The sequence below is a fragment of the Ammospiza caudacuta genome, chromosome Z, assembly GCF_027887145.1.
Source record: "Ammospiza caudacuta isolate bAmmCau1 chromosome Z, bAmmCau1.pri, whole genome shotgun sequence".
NCBI classification, from domain to species: domain Eukaryota; kingdom Metazoa; phylum Chordata; class Aves; order Passeriformes; family Passerellidae; genus Ammospiza; species Ammospiza caudacuta.
Genome location: NC_080632.1, coordinates 45,342,677 through 45,362,529, shown reverse-complemented (window position 1 = coordinate 45,362,529; position 19,853 = coordinate 45,342,677). Strand labels below are relative to the sequence as shown.

Here is a 19,853-nt window from a genome sequence, read left to right as displayed (position 1 = left end):
CTTAGGAACAAGGGAGTAGAAAAGAGCTGGCAGGTCTTTAAGGAACTCTTGCACACAGCATGAGAGCTGGCAATCCTCAGGAGCAAGAAACCAGCCAAGGGGGGCAAGAGACCGGCATGGCTCAGTAGGAATTTGCTGGTCAAAGTTAAGGGAAACAAACCAGGACAGGTGACCTAGGAAGAGTTTAGAGATGAAGCACAGCTGTGTAGGGAGGCCATGAGAAAGGCCAAGGCAACAAAAGTGGAATTGAACCTGGCAAGGGACACAAAGAATAATGGGAAGGGCTTCTACAGGTACAGTAACCAGAAAAAGAAGGTCAAAGAAGAGGTACCCTCTCTAATAAACAGCCCTGGAAAACTGGAGAACTGGTAACAACAGAAATAGAGAAGGCTGAAGTACTTACCAACTGTTGCCTTGGTTTTCAGTGGGAAACTGTTCCCACACCTCTTGACTGGATGGATAAGAGGATGAAGACTGGGAGAGCCAGGTCCTTCCCACTGGAAGAGACGGTGAGGTTTGTGACCACCTGAGGAACCTGAATGTACCCAAGGAGGTGCATCCCAGAGTCCTGAGGGAATTGGCTGATGTAGTTGCATGGCTACAGGAAGAGAAGGTCCTGTCTGACCAAGCAGTGGCTTTCCATGATGGGTTGACTGCATCAGTGGGTAAGGGAAGGATTACAGATAGCATTTTTCTGGACTTCAGTAAAGCCCTTGACATGGTCCATTACAAGTGATAGGAGCTGGGAAAAGGGGAGGACACTAGGGTAGTAGAAGTACCATCATAACTGGTTAGATTGCAATAAGAAGGATGTGGGGATCAGATGGCATCCAGTCATGAAGAGGGATAATGGGACAAGTGGGATTTCCCTGTGGTTTTGGGCCCCCTTCATTCTGCCCTCGTGCTCTCCCTGTTTTGCCCCCCCTCTGTCTAATTGAAGAGATGTATTTGATGGGTGGACTCTTAGATGGATAAGAAAGTGTTTGGATGGCCACATTCCAGAGAGTGGTGGTCAGCATCTCAGAGTCCTGACGGACATCAGTGATAAAGTGGTGTCACTCAGGGACCAGTGTTATTTAGTATCTTCATTAGTGACATAGACAAAGGGATCAAGTGCCCCTTCAGCAGATTTGCAGATGACACCACATGAAGTGGTACAGTTGCCAGACCTGAAGGACAGGATACCATCCAGAGGGAAATGGACAAGTTCTCTCATAAGAGACTTAAGGCTATTTCATGCAGTTTACCAAGGCAAAATGCAAGGTGCTGCCCGTGGGTCAGAGCAGCCCTGGTACCAGCACAGGCTGGGCATGAACAGATCCCAGCAGCCCTGCCCAGAAGGAATTGGGGGTGCTGGTGGCTGAGAGGCTGGACATGCCCCAGCCACGGGCACTGCCAGCCCAGAGAGCCACACGTGTCCTGGGCTGCATCCAGAGCGGGGTGGGCAGCAGGGCAGGGAGGGGATTCTGCCCCTCTGCTCTGCTCTGCTGAGACCCCACCTGCAGGGCTGCGTCAGCTCTGGGCTCCCAGCACAGCAAGGACAGGGACCTGCTGGAGGGAGTCCAGAGGAGGCCACAGAGAGATCAGAGGGATGGAGCACCTCTCCTGTGAGGAAAGGCTGGAAAAGAGAAAGCTTTGGAGTGACTTAATTGCAGCCTTGTGGTACCTGAAGGGAGTGTACAAGAAAGGTGAAGAGGGACTTTTTACAAGAGCATACTTTGACAGGACAAGGGGCATGGATTCAAACTGAAAGAAGGCAGGTTTAAATTAGATATTGTGAAAGTGGTGAGGCACTGGAACAGGTTATCCAGTCAAGTTATGACTACCCCATTCCCAGAAGTGTTCAAGGCCAGGCAGGAGCTCTCAGCAACCTGACCTAGTGAAAGGTGTGCCTGCCCATGGCAGGCACATTGGAACTTGATGATCTTTATGATTCCTTCCAATCCAAGCCATTCTATGATTACCTTGAGCATGTGATTCTTCTTGGAAGGATGATTTGAAGCCATACAAATATTACAGTTAAAAAAAAAAAAAACGGCAGAGGAACAATTAATTTTGGCAGCGTTACAGAAGCAAACTGTGAGCAGTTTTGTTTGAGATCCATCTCCGGATGATTTAAAAATCAGTGGTAGCTATTTGAGCAGTTTTGGGTTTTATTTCTTTTAAATTTTATTTTTCTTGCAAGGTTTTGGAGACAAAAGTATTAATCTAAAGTATTAATCTATCAATATTGAAATCAAGTAACAATTTTGGGAACTCATTTTATAATGTCTGAAATTGTTTGAGTCCAGTAACAGTTTAAAGATACAATCAATAATATGGTAACTTTAAATTAGCTTCATTGACATGTTAATAATACAGGAAGTGTGAAGCCTAAAAGTTGGTGACAACACAAAAAGAAGGGAGTTAGGATGTATGCTTTTAGAAGATAATTGGTAGATGTAGAGCAGTTAGAGGCACCTTTGGTGGAAAGTGTTTTCCAAAATTCAGCATATGTCCTTGAGTGTCTGTATGCCTAGATAAATTAGCCCAAATTAAATGACAGTATCCAGTGCTTTTCTTAGATTGTACAAATAGGAGCTAGCTTGATTTCTTGTTTGGTTTCCTTGCTCCCTCTCAGGAGATTCTGTCATCACTTTAACAATCCATATTATTGTGACTTAGGTATGCTGTAATGTTGGGATTTCCAAGAGCCTCTTGAAATAATACAAACTAGGAAGCTGACATTCTTTGTTTGCACTTTATTTTATCTTTTTATGAATTAATAGTTGTTTTTTTTTTAAGACCTGTATAAGGAAGACATTGCCTGCCACTAGCTGACTTTTGTTTATCTGTTTTTCCACCTTTCTCCTAATACTAAAAAATTATAGTTAAGTTGCTCTCATGGCTTCAGTTGAAAGATCATGTAAATGTGGCTGGACTGTGTGATAGCCCTTCTCCTCTTGGCTGTTGCAGAGTTACTGGAGCATAGCCTCACTATGAGTGTGAGAGAGGTTATAGCTCTCACAGCTGAGTAGGTAATTCTTGGATTATGTCATGGATATTGCCAGTAGGAGGATTACTTAGATTAAATGTTGTAGTCCACTGCTTTAACAGAATGTAAATTAGAGGAATAGAATTATAATTTTCCTCATCCTTAGAAGCAAATTTATTTTCCCAATAATACATATTTTATCCAAACATATATACATTTACATGATCAAAATAAGTCTATGTTCATTATTGCAGGATTTTTATACTAAAGAACAAGTACAAAAGAAAACAAACAGAATTTTGTGTCTGTAGTAATAATAGTATTAATAGTAACAATGTTTCTTTAGGATCTCTCCCAGACCAAACCATTCTGATTCTTTGTGAGGCTATGGTACTGCAGAGAGGAATGTATGACCACCTCTCTTTTCTGTAGTAGGTTTAATAAACCATGTCGTGATTTTTATTTTAAATAATTAGGGAAAATAGTTTTTTGCATCAATGTAAGCTTAATTAATAAGAACTTACTGAGCTGGCAAAAAGAAACATGTTCATATTGGGAGGATTCAGTGGTTTGTAACTAGTTAGCTCAGTTGCGATAAAGAAAGCCACAACTACTACTGTCAATGATCTTATACTTTTCCCTTTTATCCTCCATGATTAGGGGGCGGGGGGCAGAACCCTGATGTTGCTCTTGATCTTATACAAGAGTTAGTTTAAAAATACTTCCTTTAGGGTGATGAATTATTTTTCAGCGTGTGCAGTCAGCCTTTTGGCTAGTCCAACTGGTACCAAGAAAGTATAACCATACAGTATCAGTGTGGAGTCCCTACGTGTGGTTGCTTTCAGTCAAAATGGGGTGGGAGGGCAGTCAGTATTTTAATTTTTTTTACTGTCTTTCTAAACAGCTGTATAAAAAAAGTTTTGCAAGTTTAATCTTAATAATCTAAACCCAAAAAAGCAGACACAATCTGTCATAAAATAACTATTAGTGACTAGTTTGTATCCTATAAATCTAACTTGAGTTGATAATATGGTCCATTACCAGCTAACTGCACAGAGTATTTTTCATTTTACACTCTTCAGTTACTTTTTAGTGAAGTGTTAAAAAATATGAAGCTTTTCTCCTCTCTAAAATTGCACACTGTCTGTCTGTTATTAGGGAGATAACAGCTCTTATAAATGTTTCAGTAAGCATTAAGTAGACAGTTATGTGCACTCTCATTCCACGCTTATTTGCTTACTGTAATAAACTGATAAAATATGTGTGGTTTGTCTCTGTGTATCTGCAGGCATCATGAGTCACATAGATTTCCTTTAGAAATAATGTTGTGTCTGCAGAATTGATTGGTTATTTTCATAAACCATCCAAAGGTACACAAACGACTTCTATTATTTAAACATATGCTGTGTAAGATTTGTAGGAGATTATCTCCTGGTTAGTAGATGCTTCTTGTTCTGTTAACTCTGTGTGGTTTTATTTTAACCCTAGAGTGATTGCTCGTACCTGCTCCATGGGTTTTATCTCAACTACTTTAAAAATTTTAGAATTAAAACAAGACTCTGTTTACCAGACTGATGCAGCTGTTAAATACATCACATTACAGTCACATCAGCCTTTTTCAGCTCAAAATCCTTACGAGCAAGTAGAGGTTTTGAAAACTCCAGTTTTCCAGAATTAAATTGCTTTGTTCAACATACGTATGTTTTATTTATTTTTAGCACTGCCGCATTAAATGCAAGTGAAAATTAATGTTCTGTACAAAGAAAGATGACTTAAACATAATGTCATTATTCTGAGGGTCCTGTGTGGTTTTGCTGCTACGTATAGTATGATGTTGAAAATAAAAGTGAATGGGCTCACAAGCTTTTTATTACTGAAAGAAGAAATAATGCCGAAGGGGGCATAGGCGTAGATTAAAATCTCTAAAAATTACAGAAGGATTCAGTAAAACTTGAATCAGTGTTACAATTTAACTATAGTGACAGTTTTTTTCTCTATGTGTATGCATTTTAGGGCAGCTCATCCTGGGTGCCATCATGCAGCACAGGTAGGACAACCAGGGGGTCTGGCCTAGCCAGCACAGGTTGTTAAAAGGCAAAGGTCCAAAAGGCTGAGGCCAACAGTGAGAGGTTCAACAAGGCCCGGTGCTGGGTCCTGCCCTTGGGTCACAACAACCCCAGGCAGCTCCACAGGCTGGGGCAGAGTGGCTGGAAAGGCCCTGGGGGTGCTGGTGGCAGCAGCTGAACATGAGCCAGGCTGTGCCCAGGTGGCCAAGAAGGCCAATGGCATCCTGGCCTGGATCAGCAATGCTGTGGCCAGCAGCAGCAGCAGGGCAGGGATAGGCCCTGTGTACTCAGCACTGGTGAGGCCACATCTCCGGTGTTATGTCCAGTTCTGGGCTACTCACTATAAGAAGATCATTCTGGTGCTGGAGCAAGTCCACAGAAAAACAGCAGAGCTGGGGAAGGGTCTGGAGCACAAGTCTGGTGAGGAATAGCTGAGGGAGCTGGGGTTTTTTTATCCTAGAGAAAAGGAAGCTCAGGAGGGACCTTGTCACTCTACAGCTGTTTGAAAGGAGGGTGTAGCCAGGTGGGGGTTGGCCTCTTCTCCCAGGTAAATGATAGAACAAGAGGAAATAGCCTCCTGTTTTGCCAGGGGAGGTTTAGGTTGGGTATTAGGAAAAAATTTCTTCACTGAAAAAATTATCAGGCATTGGAATGAGCTGGCCAGGGAAGTGGTGGAATCGCTAATCTTGGGAGTCTTCAGAAAGCATGTGAATGTGACACCTAGGAGCATGGTTTACTGAAGATGGTAGGGCAGGATAAACAGTTGGACACAGAACTTAGATATCTTTTCCAACCTCAATGGCTCTATATTTCTGTATATCTACTTGACTGACTTCTGACTACTTTTTAAATTTTCATTCCTATTAATAAATATCATTAATAAAGCCAGCCCTAAGTTAACACAAAGAGGCTAGTGTACTGCAAAATACTTTTGTTAACATGAATTAAACATAGATCTTAAACTTGCTTATGTAAAATGGGAGAACCATTTCATGAAAGAACTTTTCTATTATGCATGTCCTGCTCAAATTGAATTGAATATTAAAAGCCAGAGGCTGTGCTTAAAAATAAGGTTTAAATTCCATCTTAAAACTTGAGTTTTGTCATTATTTGAGTAATGGTTTAAAGAGCATGCTAATTTGACTGCTAATAACTTCTTACTGTTATTGTCTCTTTCTGTGTACCAATAAAGTATTCATTATTCAAGGTATTTCCTTTATTATTTCTTGATAACATAGGCATTTTTTTGAGAGTTTGACCTTGACAGTTATTTCTAGAAAACTAGGAAGACTGTTAATCTGTGGAAATTTGGGAATTCTATTCAAAGATGTTTTTGAGTTTTCAGTAACTGAAGGTCCATACGAATTATACCTTTTCCAGTCATTTTGTGTTAGTTATAAATCTGGTCATGTGACAGGTCATTATTTTATAAATATAATTTGAAGTAACTCTGATCTTTCCTTAAAACTTGTGTAAAGGATTCAAATTCACTTGTTTTCATATTTCCTGAACTCCTTAATTTTGAGCTCATTATTTCCTTGTCAGAAGTGTCTGGGATTTTGTTTGCACACTGAATGTCGTTTCTTTATGCTTTTTCTGCAGGATAGACTGCACTGAAACATCCTTAGGATTTTTCTTATTTCTTCTAGCAGCAAGACTATTTAAAAAGTGTCGGCATCTTTCTGCTCTATATAACTGTGTTTTTACTGTTTCAGCAATGTAATTGTTAGACAACATTTTTTGTGGTTTTAACAAGAGAAACAGAAGACAATTTCTCTCTACTTTCGCCTTACACAATGAGCTTGGCGATACCCTTGAATTCTGATGCACAGAATGTTTTTTTCTGGAAAAAACATAACTAACTGTAACTCTTAAAAAACGTGATAATTTAATAGCTAACTGTAAAGCTAAAAATTGAAAACAGATTTATAGTGGAAAGTGAGATAGCTACAACAAAGGTATTTTCAGCACCAGAAATGGTTTTAGGCTCTGTGTCTGATATCTATTACTGCAATTTGCTTATGTATTTCACAGGTTTCTGGTTCACTAAAATTCCAACTTAAAAGCAGGTGCTCTAACTGAGTGAAAAATGCAGTATTCAATTGTCATTTTTGCTGTTCTTGATTTACAGCATTTGCTAACTATTGTGTTATACTTAACAGGTTGCTATGCAAGTCTCTGTGCCAACAAAAACACATGAACTGCTTCATCGAATGAGTGGGAAAGGATTAGCAGCCCGTTATCACTTCTCAAGACAGCCAGGCATTTTGGGTGATCATATGGTACCTGTGCAAGTGACAGTAACAAATACAACTGATCAGAAGATAGAGAACATTCACATTGGAGAGAAGAAATTACCTCCAGGCATGAGAATGCATGAGTTTAATCCAATAGGTAACCATATCCTATCTTTAAAAAATCAGGTTCTTAATCTTCAGCAAAATTTCAAATACAGGAAAGTGGTTTTGCATAGTTACGTGTATACTCATATATGTGTGTGGTGAGGAGGGTAGGTGTACATATCTACACAGACACTCCTCAGCTATCAACTTGTTAGGACCAAACCTTTCTGCATCCCTACAAACTTTGATTCTCTTACTTATTTTAGACTGGCTATTATGGGCTTCTATTAAAAAGGAGGTTTGGATTTTATATTCACAATTATTTTCTTACTAATATTTAAGTGATTCTAAATGTATATATTGGTGGCTCAGAGCATTGCCATTTCCTTGTGAGCTTATCACAGTAGAGTGGTAGTCTATGTTTTAGTTTAGCTTGTGTCTACCATAGTTCCACAAATTGTGTCTGCTTAGATTAGATAAAAAGCAATGTGTAGTCATACCTGATCTAAATTGTTTTACTTTCTACTTTGTAATTAGGATGGTTTTTGGCTAAATTTCTCTGGAAAAGAGTATAAAACTTCAGAAAGAACACAGATCACAGCAAGATTTTTCAAGAGTAATACCTATATACACAATCTGCTGCCTTTGCTCAACAATTCTTTATTTTAGGACATTGTGGTATAATGGAAGGAAGGAGCAGAAGTGTCTCTGCTTCATAATAAAAATTCTTTTCCTTCAATGAGCTACACTATTACGTGAATATATATCATAATAGAAGAATACAGGAAGTGTTCTTAAAGCAGAACAGTGAACTAAAGAGTATTCTTTAAGCTTTTAAGCTTTTAGCTTTTAGCTTTTAAGTAGCTAAGATGTTTGTATTAAATGGTTCTAAATATTGAAATAATTTTTTTAACATAGAAAAGATTATACAGATTTACTACAAATAGCTACCAAAGCAGTTGTCCAGTGCTATAGTTTATATCAGAGTTTAAATTAATAATAATAACTTTTTGCATCTTGGTAATGATGCATGCTTGATCAAGGCAGTTACTTTTAGAATTCTATTAGTTTGGGTTTTTTTAAGTGAACATTTTGCTGCTTATTCCTCAAAATAAGTCCAGCTCAGAATTGAAATATCAAGCTAGTTTTGCCCATGGGCTTTATTTTATATCCCTACCTGCAAACATTTCAAAGAAATAAAGCACAAAGGCTTACAAGTATAAATCTAGAAATACTGTAAATCAGATCAGGAGATACTATAGCCACAATAGTATAGCAATTAACAGTAACCCACTGTTACTGTTACCCACAGTAACCACAGGAGATACTATACCCACAATCGTAGCAATTAACAGTAACATTCACTTGTCTCACATAAAAACATGGGGGAAAAATGTGGAATTAATTAATTATCCACTTCAGGTTCCTTGAGCTCCACAAAGCAATCCTACTCTCTAAAGTATTTATTTCCCCAAGAAAGACATTGCAGTATTTGTCTTGAAAAGCTGTTGGTTTCTTCTGCAGAAAATAAGCTCTGTAGTTCTTCCAAAAATGTTATTTTTCTTGCTTGAATGCAAATTTTCTGTATTATTTATCATTTTGTGTAGAACTAAGCCTATACACCCTGTTCTTACTACATTTTGTGTTTCCAGTGTTTGGAAAACACATCCTACCATTTACCTAGCAGACCCAACAGAAGAAGTGTCAGCATAGACAGGTATTCCTGCTGGAATATAAGTCTAGTTTTTCTTCAGTCACTGAAAGTACTGTTGGCAATTGTCCTGATTCTTCCAGTAGAAATGGTTCAAATTATTTCACCCAAATCCCTGTGCACAACACTTTCTTGTTCTTAAGTGTGTTTGAAACTCCCTTTGAAAACATTAAGCTCAAAGACTTTGATAGAGTTAATTCTGAATTTGAGCTGGAACCTTTAAACTTTCAGTGCTTTAAATAGACTCCTTGGAATACTTTTTTTCCTACTCAATTCCTGGTGTTAGTTGAGACTTCAGCCAGGAGCATTAACTCTATCTTTTCTGCATTTTTGCAAACCTAATCTTCAAATAGTTAAGTTTTGTTACATTTTGTCATGGAGCAGCTGTCTACTTTCAGTTCCTGAAAAGTATCAGGTACATTATGAATAATCTGTAAATCAGACATTTTGCTGCCTGCCTATTATTTTTTATTTTAATTCCTCTCTTTTAAGTGTGCTTTCAGCTCTTTGTTGTAATCTTGAGAAGGCAAAGTCTGCTTCAATGCTTCTTTTTACTTATGTACGAAAGAGCTTACAAGGAAGCTTACAAGCCTTTAACTTTAACTAAAAGCTTTATCTCTACAACATTAGGGAAATAGTGTGGTGATTTAGCCAAGAATCTAAGAATGAGTATGTCTCTTGATATCTTCATTGCCAAGCGTGTCTCAGTCTGCACTGTTTGTATAGCACAAAGTCATCTTCCATGTAGTGTTCATAGTCCTTCTTCTCCCTTCCAACTAATGCAAGTAGAATATTGAGGCACAAGTAAACCACAGTAATTATGAACTTTTTAAGTTCAGCTTATTTTCTATTGTGTGTATTAATGTAGATTTTATTTGTTGTATTTTGCAATTTACTAACTAAATCTGCAAACCTGTGTTATTGAAAATGAAATCTCAGTGCTGGATCTGTGCACAGTTACGAGGATGTCACTTCAAATTTTTTTTTTCTGTAGATAACTTTCCTTTATTTGCTTTTCTAATACAAGGCCTTATTCTGTTGATAGAGCTCTAGGACTGAAATGGCAGCATTTCGTGTGCATTAACAGTGTGAGAGGGGGAGTCCAGGATGCTTAAACATGCAAGTGTGACATTTGGGCAATGCCTATTTGTAATAAAACTACAACTGTTGGATTTTTTTCTTACAGAGCATTTTGGGGGTTTTAGTTATGTGAAGTTTGGGGGATTGCATCTGATGTCTTCTGTTGCCTTGCATGTGTACTTTATCTCTTAAAAATCTCTTCATGCAGAGTGTCTTGAGCCTGGAGGATCCATTATTGTTACAATGGGGATTGACTTCTGTGATTCTACCCAGACAGCCAGTTTCCAGTTATGGTAAGTTCTTGGGAGGGGGAAGGTAATTTTTTGCTCCTGGAAGGTAAAACTAATGTTCATTGGAAGTCTACTTGGTGTTATCAGACTCACTGTTTTTTTAAATATTCAAAGAATTAAACAAAATTTACAACATTATATACATCCACAATGTTTTAAGAGAAATAGCACATTATTAGTGTTCAGTTTTACTTTTAGAAGCTTTATTTTTTTGTCCCACTCTTCTAGGGATTCTTGTTAACATTGTCTGGAAAGGGGCAGTCATGTCTCACTATTCTATTTTAGTGTTTTGTGTGTGTTCTCCCTTGTAAGAAACAACAGGTCAAAATGACACACAGTGTGAGCAGTTTTACTACCCTGAGTCTTTATTATGGGTGCTTATGGTTCTTGTAACATGACTGCCTGAAAACAACCCCAAAATTTGCCCACAAAAGAAATGCTATAGATTCTTTTAAATCAACAGTGAGAATGAAACCAAGTAATTGGCTGGCCAACTAAATCTTGTCTAATATGCCTGATTTACATTTTTTGTGCTCATTATTGGCATGTGCAACATCCTCTTTCTGCCTTAGGCTAGCAGGGAACCCATTCACCTGGTGAGAGTTCTGTTACAAACTGGCATTTGAAAATGGGTTAATTTCAACATTGGGAAAAAATGGATGGAGAGAAATGGATGGGAGAAAACTTGAAACCTTCTTTTAGGGGAATGTCAGGTTTATGGAGTTTTTAAACTGTGCAGAAGCATATATAGGCCTACACAATTTAATTTTTTGACATATTTTGAAGTAATGGATTTTTTATATGTTTTGTTGCAAGAAACACAGCTTTCAATATTCAGTACAAAAAGAGGGATATTGAATAGACAGTCATATTGCTGCATTTCAGTTTAAGGGAAGCCCTTTGTGAAAGTTCTATACTTCTTCCTTTGGAAAATTTCTGTAGCAATTTTAGTATACTTATTAGCTGTGCTACTAAGCACAGCTTGTTCAACTGATAAGTTATTGGAGATAGCATGAAAATCCTAATTATAGAGATGTACCCAAGTGATTCCGAAAGTACCACTGCTAAAATAACATTTCTTGTTCTGGGGGCAAGGAGGTTTTACTATTCCTTGTACAGCAGATGCTCCTGCATAGACAGTTTACACATATTTGTACTTCCAGCAAAATCTCTGCAGCATGTAGTTTATGCACGTCATGCTGTTATAGCTGTCTGTATGCTGTCTGCTGGAATTTGGAAACAGCTTTGAACTGTTGCCTGATGTTTGTTTAGAAAGGAGGTTCCCTTTTAGGCAGTGCAGTTTCAAAATTGCTTCAAAATCATAGACTCTGACTCTCTTTATCTAAATAAATTTTGAATTCTATAAAATAGTATCTTCTTGATAGTTTATCAAGCAGAAATATTATTTTTAAAATAAAGCAGATATTTTTCTTTCAAGTATGTAATTTCAGTCTACCAATGATTTGATTTTTAACTTACACCATTTGTTGCTAAGAATCTTAGCAGTGATGAGGATAAGCAATGTAGCATAACACATTGATTTTATGCAGATCATCACCTTTATGTTTTGGGAGGTCTGCTGTATTAGTGATATATAAAAACTGATTACTTTCTCCAACATTGCCTAGTAATTGTTTATTATTTTCCTATTAGACAAACAAGACAGATCAATATTCCTGAACACCAACCAGACTATGAGTAACATCACTGTAAATAGATTTGCCTGAGACCTCAGTGGTGTATTCATTTTAATGATTTAGACAATGTGAGTCCAATGACAAAAGCGCTCAAGCTAAGTTTAAAATTAAATTAAGAATAGGAATTGCTTGCTTTGTTCGTTTACTAATTGATAGGGCCTTGTTTCTTTGCTGTTATTTCCTAGAAAATAGTATAAAAATAGGTAAAATGTTATTTGCATTAAATTTGCTATTTTACACTGAACACTTATTTTGTTCAAAAATCCTACTGATCTTCATTATCACTGAAGAAACTGTGCACATGTCTTAAAGAACTCAGCTGCAGGCTCTGTAACTTATTATACTTTTCAAAAAGCTTTTATCCAAAAGAAGGAATGACTTCTAGAAGTTTGTCAAATGTTGTTGAAATAATGTGCACACAAAGGTGTCTATATTCTCGTATTTCCTATTAACATATCTCTGTGAAAGATGTTGTCAGTTATTTTACATTTTTGCTAGAAGCATATTCAGCAGTAGTGTTCCTGATCATAAGAATTTTCTTTACGTTGTTCTAAGAGGAGCACTTTATCTTGCATCAAATGTAATTGATCCTGAAGCAGTGTAATCACAATTACTCACTTTCTTAATTGGCCTGCCCAAAATCAGAAAATGGAAACCGATCGGCAGTGTTTAAATCAATAGCTTTGTAGTAAAGCTTGTGGGGGTAGGGACATAGTGGTAATGGGTAGATCAATTGGTCTTAGATGCCAATCATGGACTGTGTGTTTTGCATAGCAAACACTACCCTTCAGCTTAGGGATGTACTGTTGTACTACTGGTTCAATAAATGCAAACTGTATAAAGAAAAAAACTAACATGAGTCATAGAATATTTAGATCTTTTTCTGAATTTGTTGTACAAGTCAAGGACAAGGAAGGAGAAACTGCAATATAGAGGTTTGAAGGAATGAGCTTTAAAAGACCTCCTGCTCAAATACTATTTTTGGTAAGCAAACCTTACCAAGATCACACATCTAATGAAAGCAGGGTGAAATGCCTCAACTTGAAAACTGTGCCTAATGAATTTATTTAGAATGTATATTAGGATGTTCACAGCATGTACTCGTGACAACATCTCTTCATTGTTATTTTTCTTATGCCACTTCCTTCCAGAGGCAGCTATTTCAGCCACACTGGTGTTCTGCATGATAATGCCTCTCAAGCAGAAAGTTAAAGAGAAATAAATGGAGGGATTCAGCCTTTTAAAAGATTTTTTGAATGTTACTCTTTGTTTTTTTGTTACTTTTTTCTCATTTTGCAAGCAGGATATACACAGTTTAGGAGTTTAGAGCAATTTGTTATTGGCTAACTCATATGCAAGGTAGGTTGCTATCTTGTTGAATTCTAGTTAAAGTTTAGTGTATTCACCATCCAAGTAAGAGACCTGAGCCTTAGCTAAGCAGGTAGGCATCAGTTGAGCAAAGAAAAGGTTGGAATGGATTCTTGATATAACAGACTATCTGCAATACTCCACTGACTGTGGAATTACTTCCTTTTTTCCCCATGTCAGATCTTAAAGATTTCCATGTTAGTTGAATCCTTGAGCTCCTAGTGTTCACCATGTCAACAATCCTACCACTTGTGTTATCTTTATTGTCTTGCATGTCTCTGCTTTTCAGATATTCTCAAGTCTTTCTCTCAACTTACTAGTTTTTTGAGATGTCTGAACAACTATATGGGAGCTCTGCTATGTCAGAATTTTGCCCATGGATCCTTGTAATGAAAATATTTGAATCCCTTGAGATGAAAGACAGGGAAGGTTATAGAGACAGAGAGTTAGAGCCCTTACATGCCCTTACTCTATTTTTGTATGTGTATTTAGCTTTATTAATTTCTGTCTATGTTTGTATAACTCAGTAGGCAAATCTCCAATTTCTTGTAGGCATGATGAATAACTAAAGGTGAAGAGATGTCCTTTTTATAACATTGAAAGCTTATCTTTACATTTTCTGTCTTATTCTTTTCTCTCCTCTCTTTCCAAATTACCTTAGTTGTTCCCAAAACCATAAAAGAGCCACAGCTTTAAAGATAAAATTAAGTTACAGAGAGCCTGGTTCTCTTCTTTTTTCTGTTCTTTTGAAAAGTACGCAGGGAGCTGTTTAGCTTTCTTTGAAACTGTTTGGTGTAGGAGAGATGTCCATGCCATGCATCTCTCTCCCTAGTTTTGATTTTGCATTTCCTCTCCATCGTTTTCTCAAGGTTTAAGTGCAAAAAAACACAACCAGAGCTCCCAAGAAGAAAAATCAAATGAAAGCAACGGCTTTTGTGCTTTTCATTCTTTTTCAAAATAATTCGGTAATTGGAAAATTGTGTGACATGAAGAGGTTTTTTAGGTGGTTACTTATACTGGCATTTCTTAGTGTCTCAGTGTCATCAGAAGGACCCGCTCCTTCTAATGAGGAGAATACATACTCTTGTATGTCTGTTCATTTGGTCTGTCCTGTACTATATAAAGAAAACATTTTGGTGATTACTCCAGAAGAGTTTGGTGTAGCAGAAAGAATCTAGCAATTCCTTAAATGAGGTAAATTCTGTGAATGAGATTTTAAAACTTTGTTCAGTCTGTTCTCTGCAGGTTTCATCTTATTTTAGAAGCTTTTGCTCTGAATTTTATTTTCAATGGAAGAGATTTTTTGCAGCATGAAATTTGCTCGCTTCACTCTGTGTTGATGTAGAAATCTTCCCAAGCAGAACTTCTAGCTGCAAAGCAAGTAAATGAAGAGGGTTGGTTGGGTAGCAGTCAGTATTTCTGTTGAATGCAAACATGCATTCAGGTGTAGATGCTTCCACAAAAGCATCTGATTAAAACTATGTAGTGGAATATGTTATGGAATATATTAAAAACTAATGTTAGAGATGCAGGATTTTCTTCGGATCACTGTCACTTGCATTTTCACTTTTTTCTTGCTGTTTCCTTCCCTAGTGCTTTCTCAGCAGATCACCAAGTTGCTTATAAATGTAAGAAAAGCAATCTGGTACTCTTCTCTTTATTTCATTACTCTAAAGTAGTCAGTTGGCCCTATTCCAGAACAAAATTATGCCAAGATAAATGACTGACCTGGAAAAAACAAGGCTGGACATGAACAACTGCTTTCATTTGTTCTATTGCTTTGGCCTTTTTCTCATGCAAAAGCAGGATGCAGTCCTTTCCTTTCTTCAGCAAGACTAAAGTCAAGTCCCCTATACTTTTAGTCAAGTCCCCTATACTTTTCTATTCCATATTTTGTTTTGCAGGAAATTAATTCTCTCTTAGTGTTGCTCTTCCTCTCATGTTCTTTTTTTTAACATGTCTGGGGATTTTTGTGAATACAAGACAAAAACAATAAGCTGGTTTGGGAAAGATATATTCTGGGACAAGCTGCTGCTAGGAGTGAAACAAAAAAGGATAGTAATCAAGAGCAAGAATATTCCCAGTCTTATTAAAATACTAATTTATTAAAAGCCTTGGAAGTTAAAATTTTAACCACTGCTATTGTGGAATTTTCAAAGAAGTCATTGACAAGTGTTAGCATTATTTACTTCAGTTTTAAAGAAGATTTTGCCATCACTGTTCTAAAGTTATGGTAGACAACTTCTTTACCAGGAGCCCTTCAAAGCCAATTTTTAAAAAAAAGCAACTAAACTGAGAGGAGAAAAGGAATAGCCAAGAGTTTCAAATGGCAAGTGCTAGCTACAGATGTGTGCAGAAATCTTTAAACTGTGCATCTTCTGAAGGGCTGAATCTTAGTCTTGCAGTGTCAGTTATCGTGGAGCTAGTAAGTCTCCCTTTGTTTCTGTGAGAGCATTATTGTCTTTGTCTCTCTTTTGTTCACCTTGATGTATGCATCAGAAGATAAATTCATGTGATACTTGCAATTGAGTCATGAAAGTGATGTTAGTCTTTTAAAAATATAATATGTACAGTTTAGCAGTTTTTAAGGAGTCAGTAAGAGTAGCGATGTGTAATGTTATTTGCCCATAAGTTCACGGTTAAATACATAACAGATTTTGCAAGCTACTGTTAGAAAGATACTGTTGTAAGACATCCCCAACTGTTTGATCCTTTTAAAGCTTCCCTCTAAGAACTTCTCATTAAGTATTCATGTTCCTCTAAGGCTGTTACTTACCAACTTATTGCACATGCTAATACCAGAAAACACGGTGTTTAATTTTTGAAATCAAAAACCACATTCTGTTGCCCTGAGAAACTTTGGGTGTTTTTTCTGGTAAGCTGCTTCACCTTTCTCTTTCAGGAAAGTTAAAGCAACACCACCTGAGAGATGCTTCAGTGCAGCTTGAACCAGTTGTCCAGTAGATTTTTAAAAGTTAATGTAATTTTTTGTATAAACATCATTTATATTAATGAGATTCTTGAAAATATAAATGAATAAGTTAAATACACTGAAATTTAGTTCACTAGGTATTGGGGGAAGTTAAGTGTTTGTATTCCAAGCCTCAATTTTATTCTCAAATTTCTTCATTAGCTATCTGATGAAATCTCCATCTTTGGAGATACTCAGAGCTCAAATAGACAAGGCCATGAACCAAGTGAGCTAAGGTGACCCTTGCTTAAGCAGGAGGTAGAATCAGGTGATTTCTAATGCCCCTTCATATTGTGGTTCTCTGGAATTATGAAGTAACTTTTGTTAAATTAAATATTATGAGTTCTCTAATATAAAGATGTAATAAAAGAGATGCAGATCAACAAACAAAAGCTGTATATTTAATCTGTGAAGTGTCTGATAAAGAGAACCTATAAGGAAGGATGATTTTCTGTAGCTGAGAAAGAAATTTACTGTAGCACACTGGAATTAAAGTAATGCAAAGTAACCCAGATGCTGACTAAAGTAAAATTAAGAACAAAGTGGTTTTGAAGAACAAATAGCAATCAGAATTTCTGTTTGTAGGCTATGAAGAGTTCATGTTTTATCAAAGAATATATATTAGCTATTTATTCACTAGAGGAAATGAAAGTGGAATGTTTGTTAACAGCAGAGGTATCAAGTGGTCCTCTTAAGCAGTTATGGACATAAAAAATCCAAGGGATACTCATGCTTTTATTCCTTCTTGTTGTGGAAATATTGTTATAAGCATTAAAGCAATCTAATAATTGATGTTATAAGTCAAGTTTATGTACAAATGGCATCTCTCCAGTCAGTGTGGGACATAAATCATTGTACACAAAATGGTTTATCTGTTTCATGCTGAATTATGTAGAGTACATCTTGCTTAAATATGAAACATAAGAGAGGTTGAACAATCAGTTGAAGAGTGTCAATGAAGGTATTGTTGAAAGTGTTAGTCTTATAGTCCAAGTAGTAGGTATGAATAGCAAAAAATTAATGAGGCAGTTGATTAAAGACTCTTCCATCAGCTCTTAAGATGATTGAGTTCTTAATCACTATTCAAAAGAAAAACTAAAGAAAAAATAGTTCTTGCTTATTTTACTGTGCACTTAATTGGGCTAGATAATCAAACAATCCCTGCTCTTTTATTATAATAATGACTTTAGAGACAGATGGCATTTAAGGTAGTACGGGGGGGAGATTAGTACGGGGGTAAAAAGTTTGAATTTGTTAGCTTTTACAAGCAGCGCTTAATAAATGATTTTTTTATAAAGGAAGTATTGGGAGTTTGAAGGGATTGTTTCCCTGTATGTGTACTAAATAGCAGTTCTCAGATAAGTTAGCATAAATGTCCCATTTTATTTGAACAGCTCATACTTGAGACTGCACTCATAAGCATAATTATAACACACTGGAAGCTAGAAAATAAGGACATACTAGTTCCTAAGCATTTCCTTTTGTAAATGGGTAATTACAATAAGTATTAGAATTGTGAGTAGAAGGACTGTAAAATGCTTCTCTGTTTCCAGGTGGCTTGTCTTGCATCTTTAGGAAAGGGACATGTGTGTTTTCTATATTATTGATCTGGTGTTTGCTTTCATCAGTCTCTAGTTTCAGAACTTTGAAATTGCAGAGTTATAAAATATCAGTAACACATATTTTAGGTTAATTTAAATAACATGGATGTTAATGGATGAAATGTATTTTCCATTCTAATGATTGTATCATTATATTTAAGTAAGATATCTGAGGCATATCACCAATCAATATATATTGACTATTTGGTACACCAGGAAAAAAAAAGGAAAGTGTTCTTTTCTAAAAATTTCTCAGGCCTTAAAGCATTAACAAAGATTCTGACTGGATGTACTGATCCTGAATTGCTAGGCAAATCCCTTATGGTACAGTTAGTCAATGAAACATAGCAGGGTGAATGTATCTTGAGTTCCTGTAGATTTGAAGAAGTCTCATACAAAATAGTTGGAAACTTAGGGAATTGAATGGATAGTGAGAGGAAGTTCACTATATGGTATTTATTTCTTAAGGAGAAATGTGTAACATTTGATAGTATTTTTTAACTCTGCCATTTTAAAAATGTTCTGCAGTTTTCCAGTGTGCTTTTACATTAACCAGTATGCTCTGTGATTTTGTTTAAATATACCAAATAAAATTGTTTAAATATACCAAAACCGAAGTTATCAAAAATATTTCTCCTTTACTAATGTATTTATTGTTTGGCTTGTTTGTGGGTTTTTTTCCAGACAATATCATCCTTTTGTCTGAAATTATATGTTTTCTATGTTTACTCCTATTTCTAGAACAGCTGTAGCTGATGACAGAATGCATAACAGTTCTCTCAAAGGATTTGTGAAATGCACAGTAATTTGTCCTTTGCAAGCATTTAGATTGAGTGTGATGCTTTGTAGGTCGCAAATAAACATTGATTTGAATAAAAGTTATATTTTCAGAAATGCAAGACTATGCCTACCACATTTGTACTGGAGAAAAATGGATCAGCTTTACTAATGTAAGAAGTTAGCTTTCAAATTTATAAGTTATAAATCGTACAGGTAGTTTTTATACTTTTTCATGATTTTACAGAAAATTTGAAACTGATATATGTGTATTTATTAATCAATGTTGAAGCACTTGCTTGATTCTCTGTAATTTCTCTTTTCTAGCACAAAGGATGATCACTTCAATGTTAACATTCAACCCCCTGTTGGAGAACTGCTCCTGCCTGTCACTATGTCAGAGAAAGATTTTAAGAAAGAGCAAGGTGAGAAATACTTCAGCAGCTTCAGTAAATTTACTTGGGAAGAGAGCTGCATGCCTTTCAATTTCCAAGCATACAGAAAGTGCTTCCAGTTGTAGGTGGTTGAGACTGTTAGTATTCACTCTGACAAGTAGTTTAAAAGTATCTTGAGAAGGATGTGCCATGATATAATGCCGTCTTTAAAGGATCAAAGCCCACACTTTACCTTAAAACAGTCTTTCGGCTCAAAGCCTTTTGGCTTCCCATCATGAACTGTGAATACCTTTCCTACCAGCAGTAAAACAGAAACTTGTGATGCCAGCTCAAGGAAATGAACCATTTATACATTTGTATTGCATCGGGTTTTACTGTTCTTTATTCCAATACTAATTTTCATACTGTTAATGTACCTGTTCCTTAGCTACTTTGAAGATTGTTTTAATCTTTTCACTTTCAAACACTTCATATATAAAAACTACTCATGATGGAATACTGTTTTTTATACTTCTGCATTCTACTAATACTGTGTTTTCAAAGAATTTAAGTCTTTTATACTAATCCAGACACAAACCCCC

The 19,853-nt window shown here is 36.4% G+C and overlaps 1 protein-coding gene across 1 annotated transcript in view; it reads left to right on the top strand.

Annotated features, from left to right (window-relative positions):
* Positions 1 to 19,853, top strand: part of AP3B1 (adaptor related protein complex 3 subunit beta 1) — a 153,657-nt gene that overhangs the window by 115,498 nt on the left and 18,306 nt on the right. Inside the window, exons 23-25 of the mRNA XM_058824532.1 lie at positions 7,203 to 7,434; positions 10,382 to 10,466; positions 19,205 to 19,302. Coding sequence (XP_058680515.1) covers positions 7,203 to 7,434; positions 10,382 to 10,466; positions 19,205 to 19,302 — 415 coding nt within the window. The remainder of the gene's footprint in view (positions 1 to 7,202; positions 7,435 to 10,381; positions 10,467 to 19,204; positions 19,303 to 19,853) is intronic.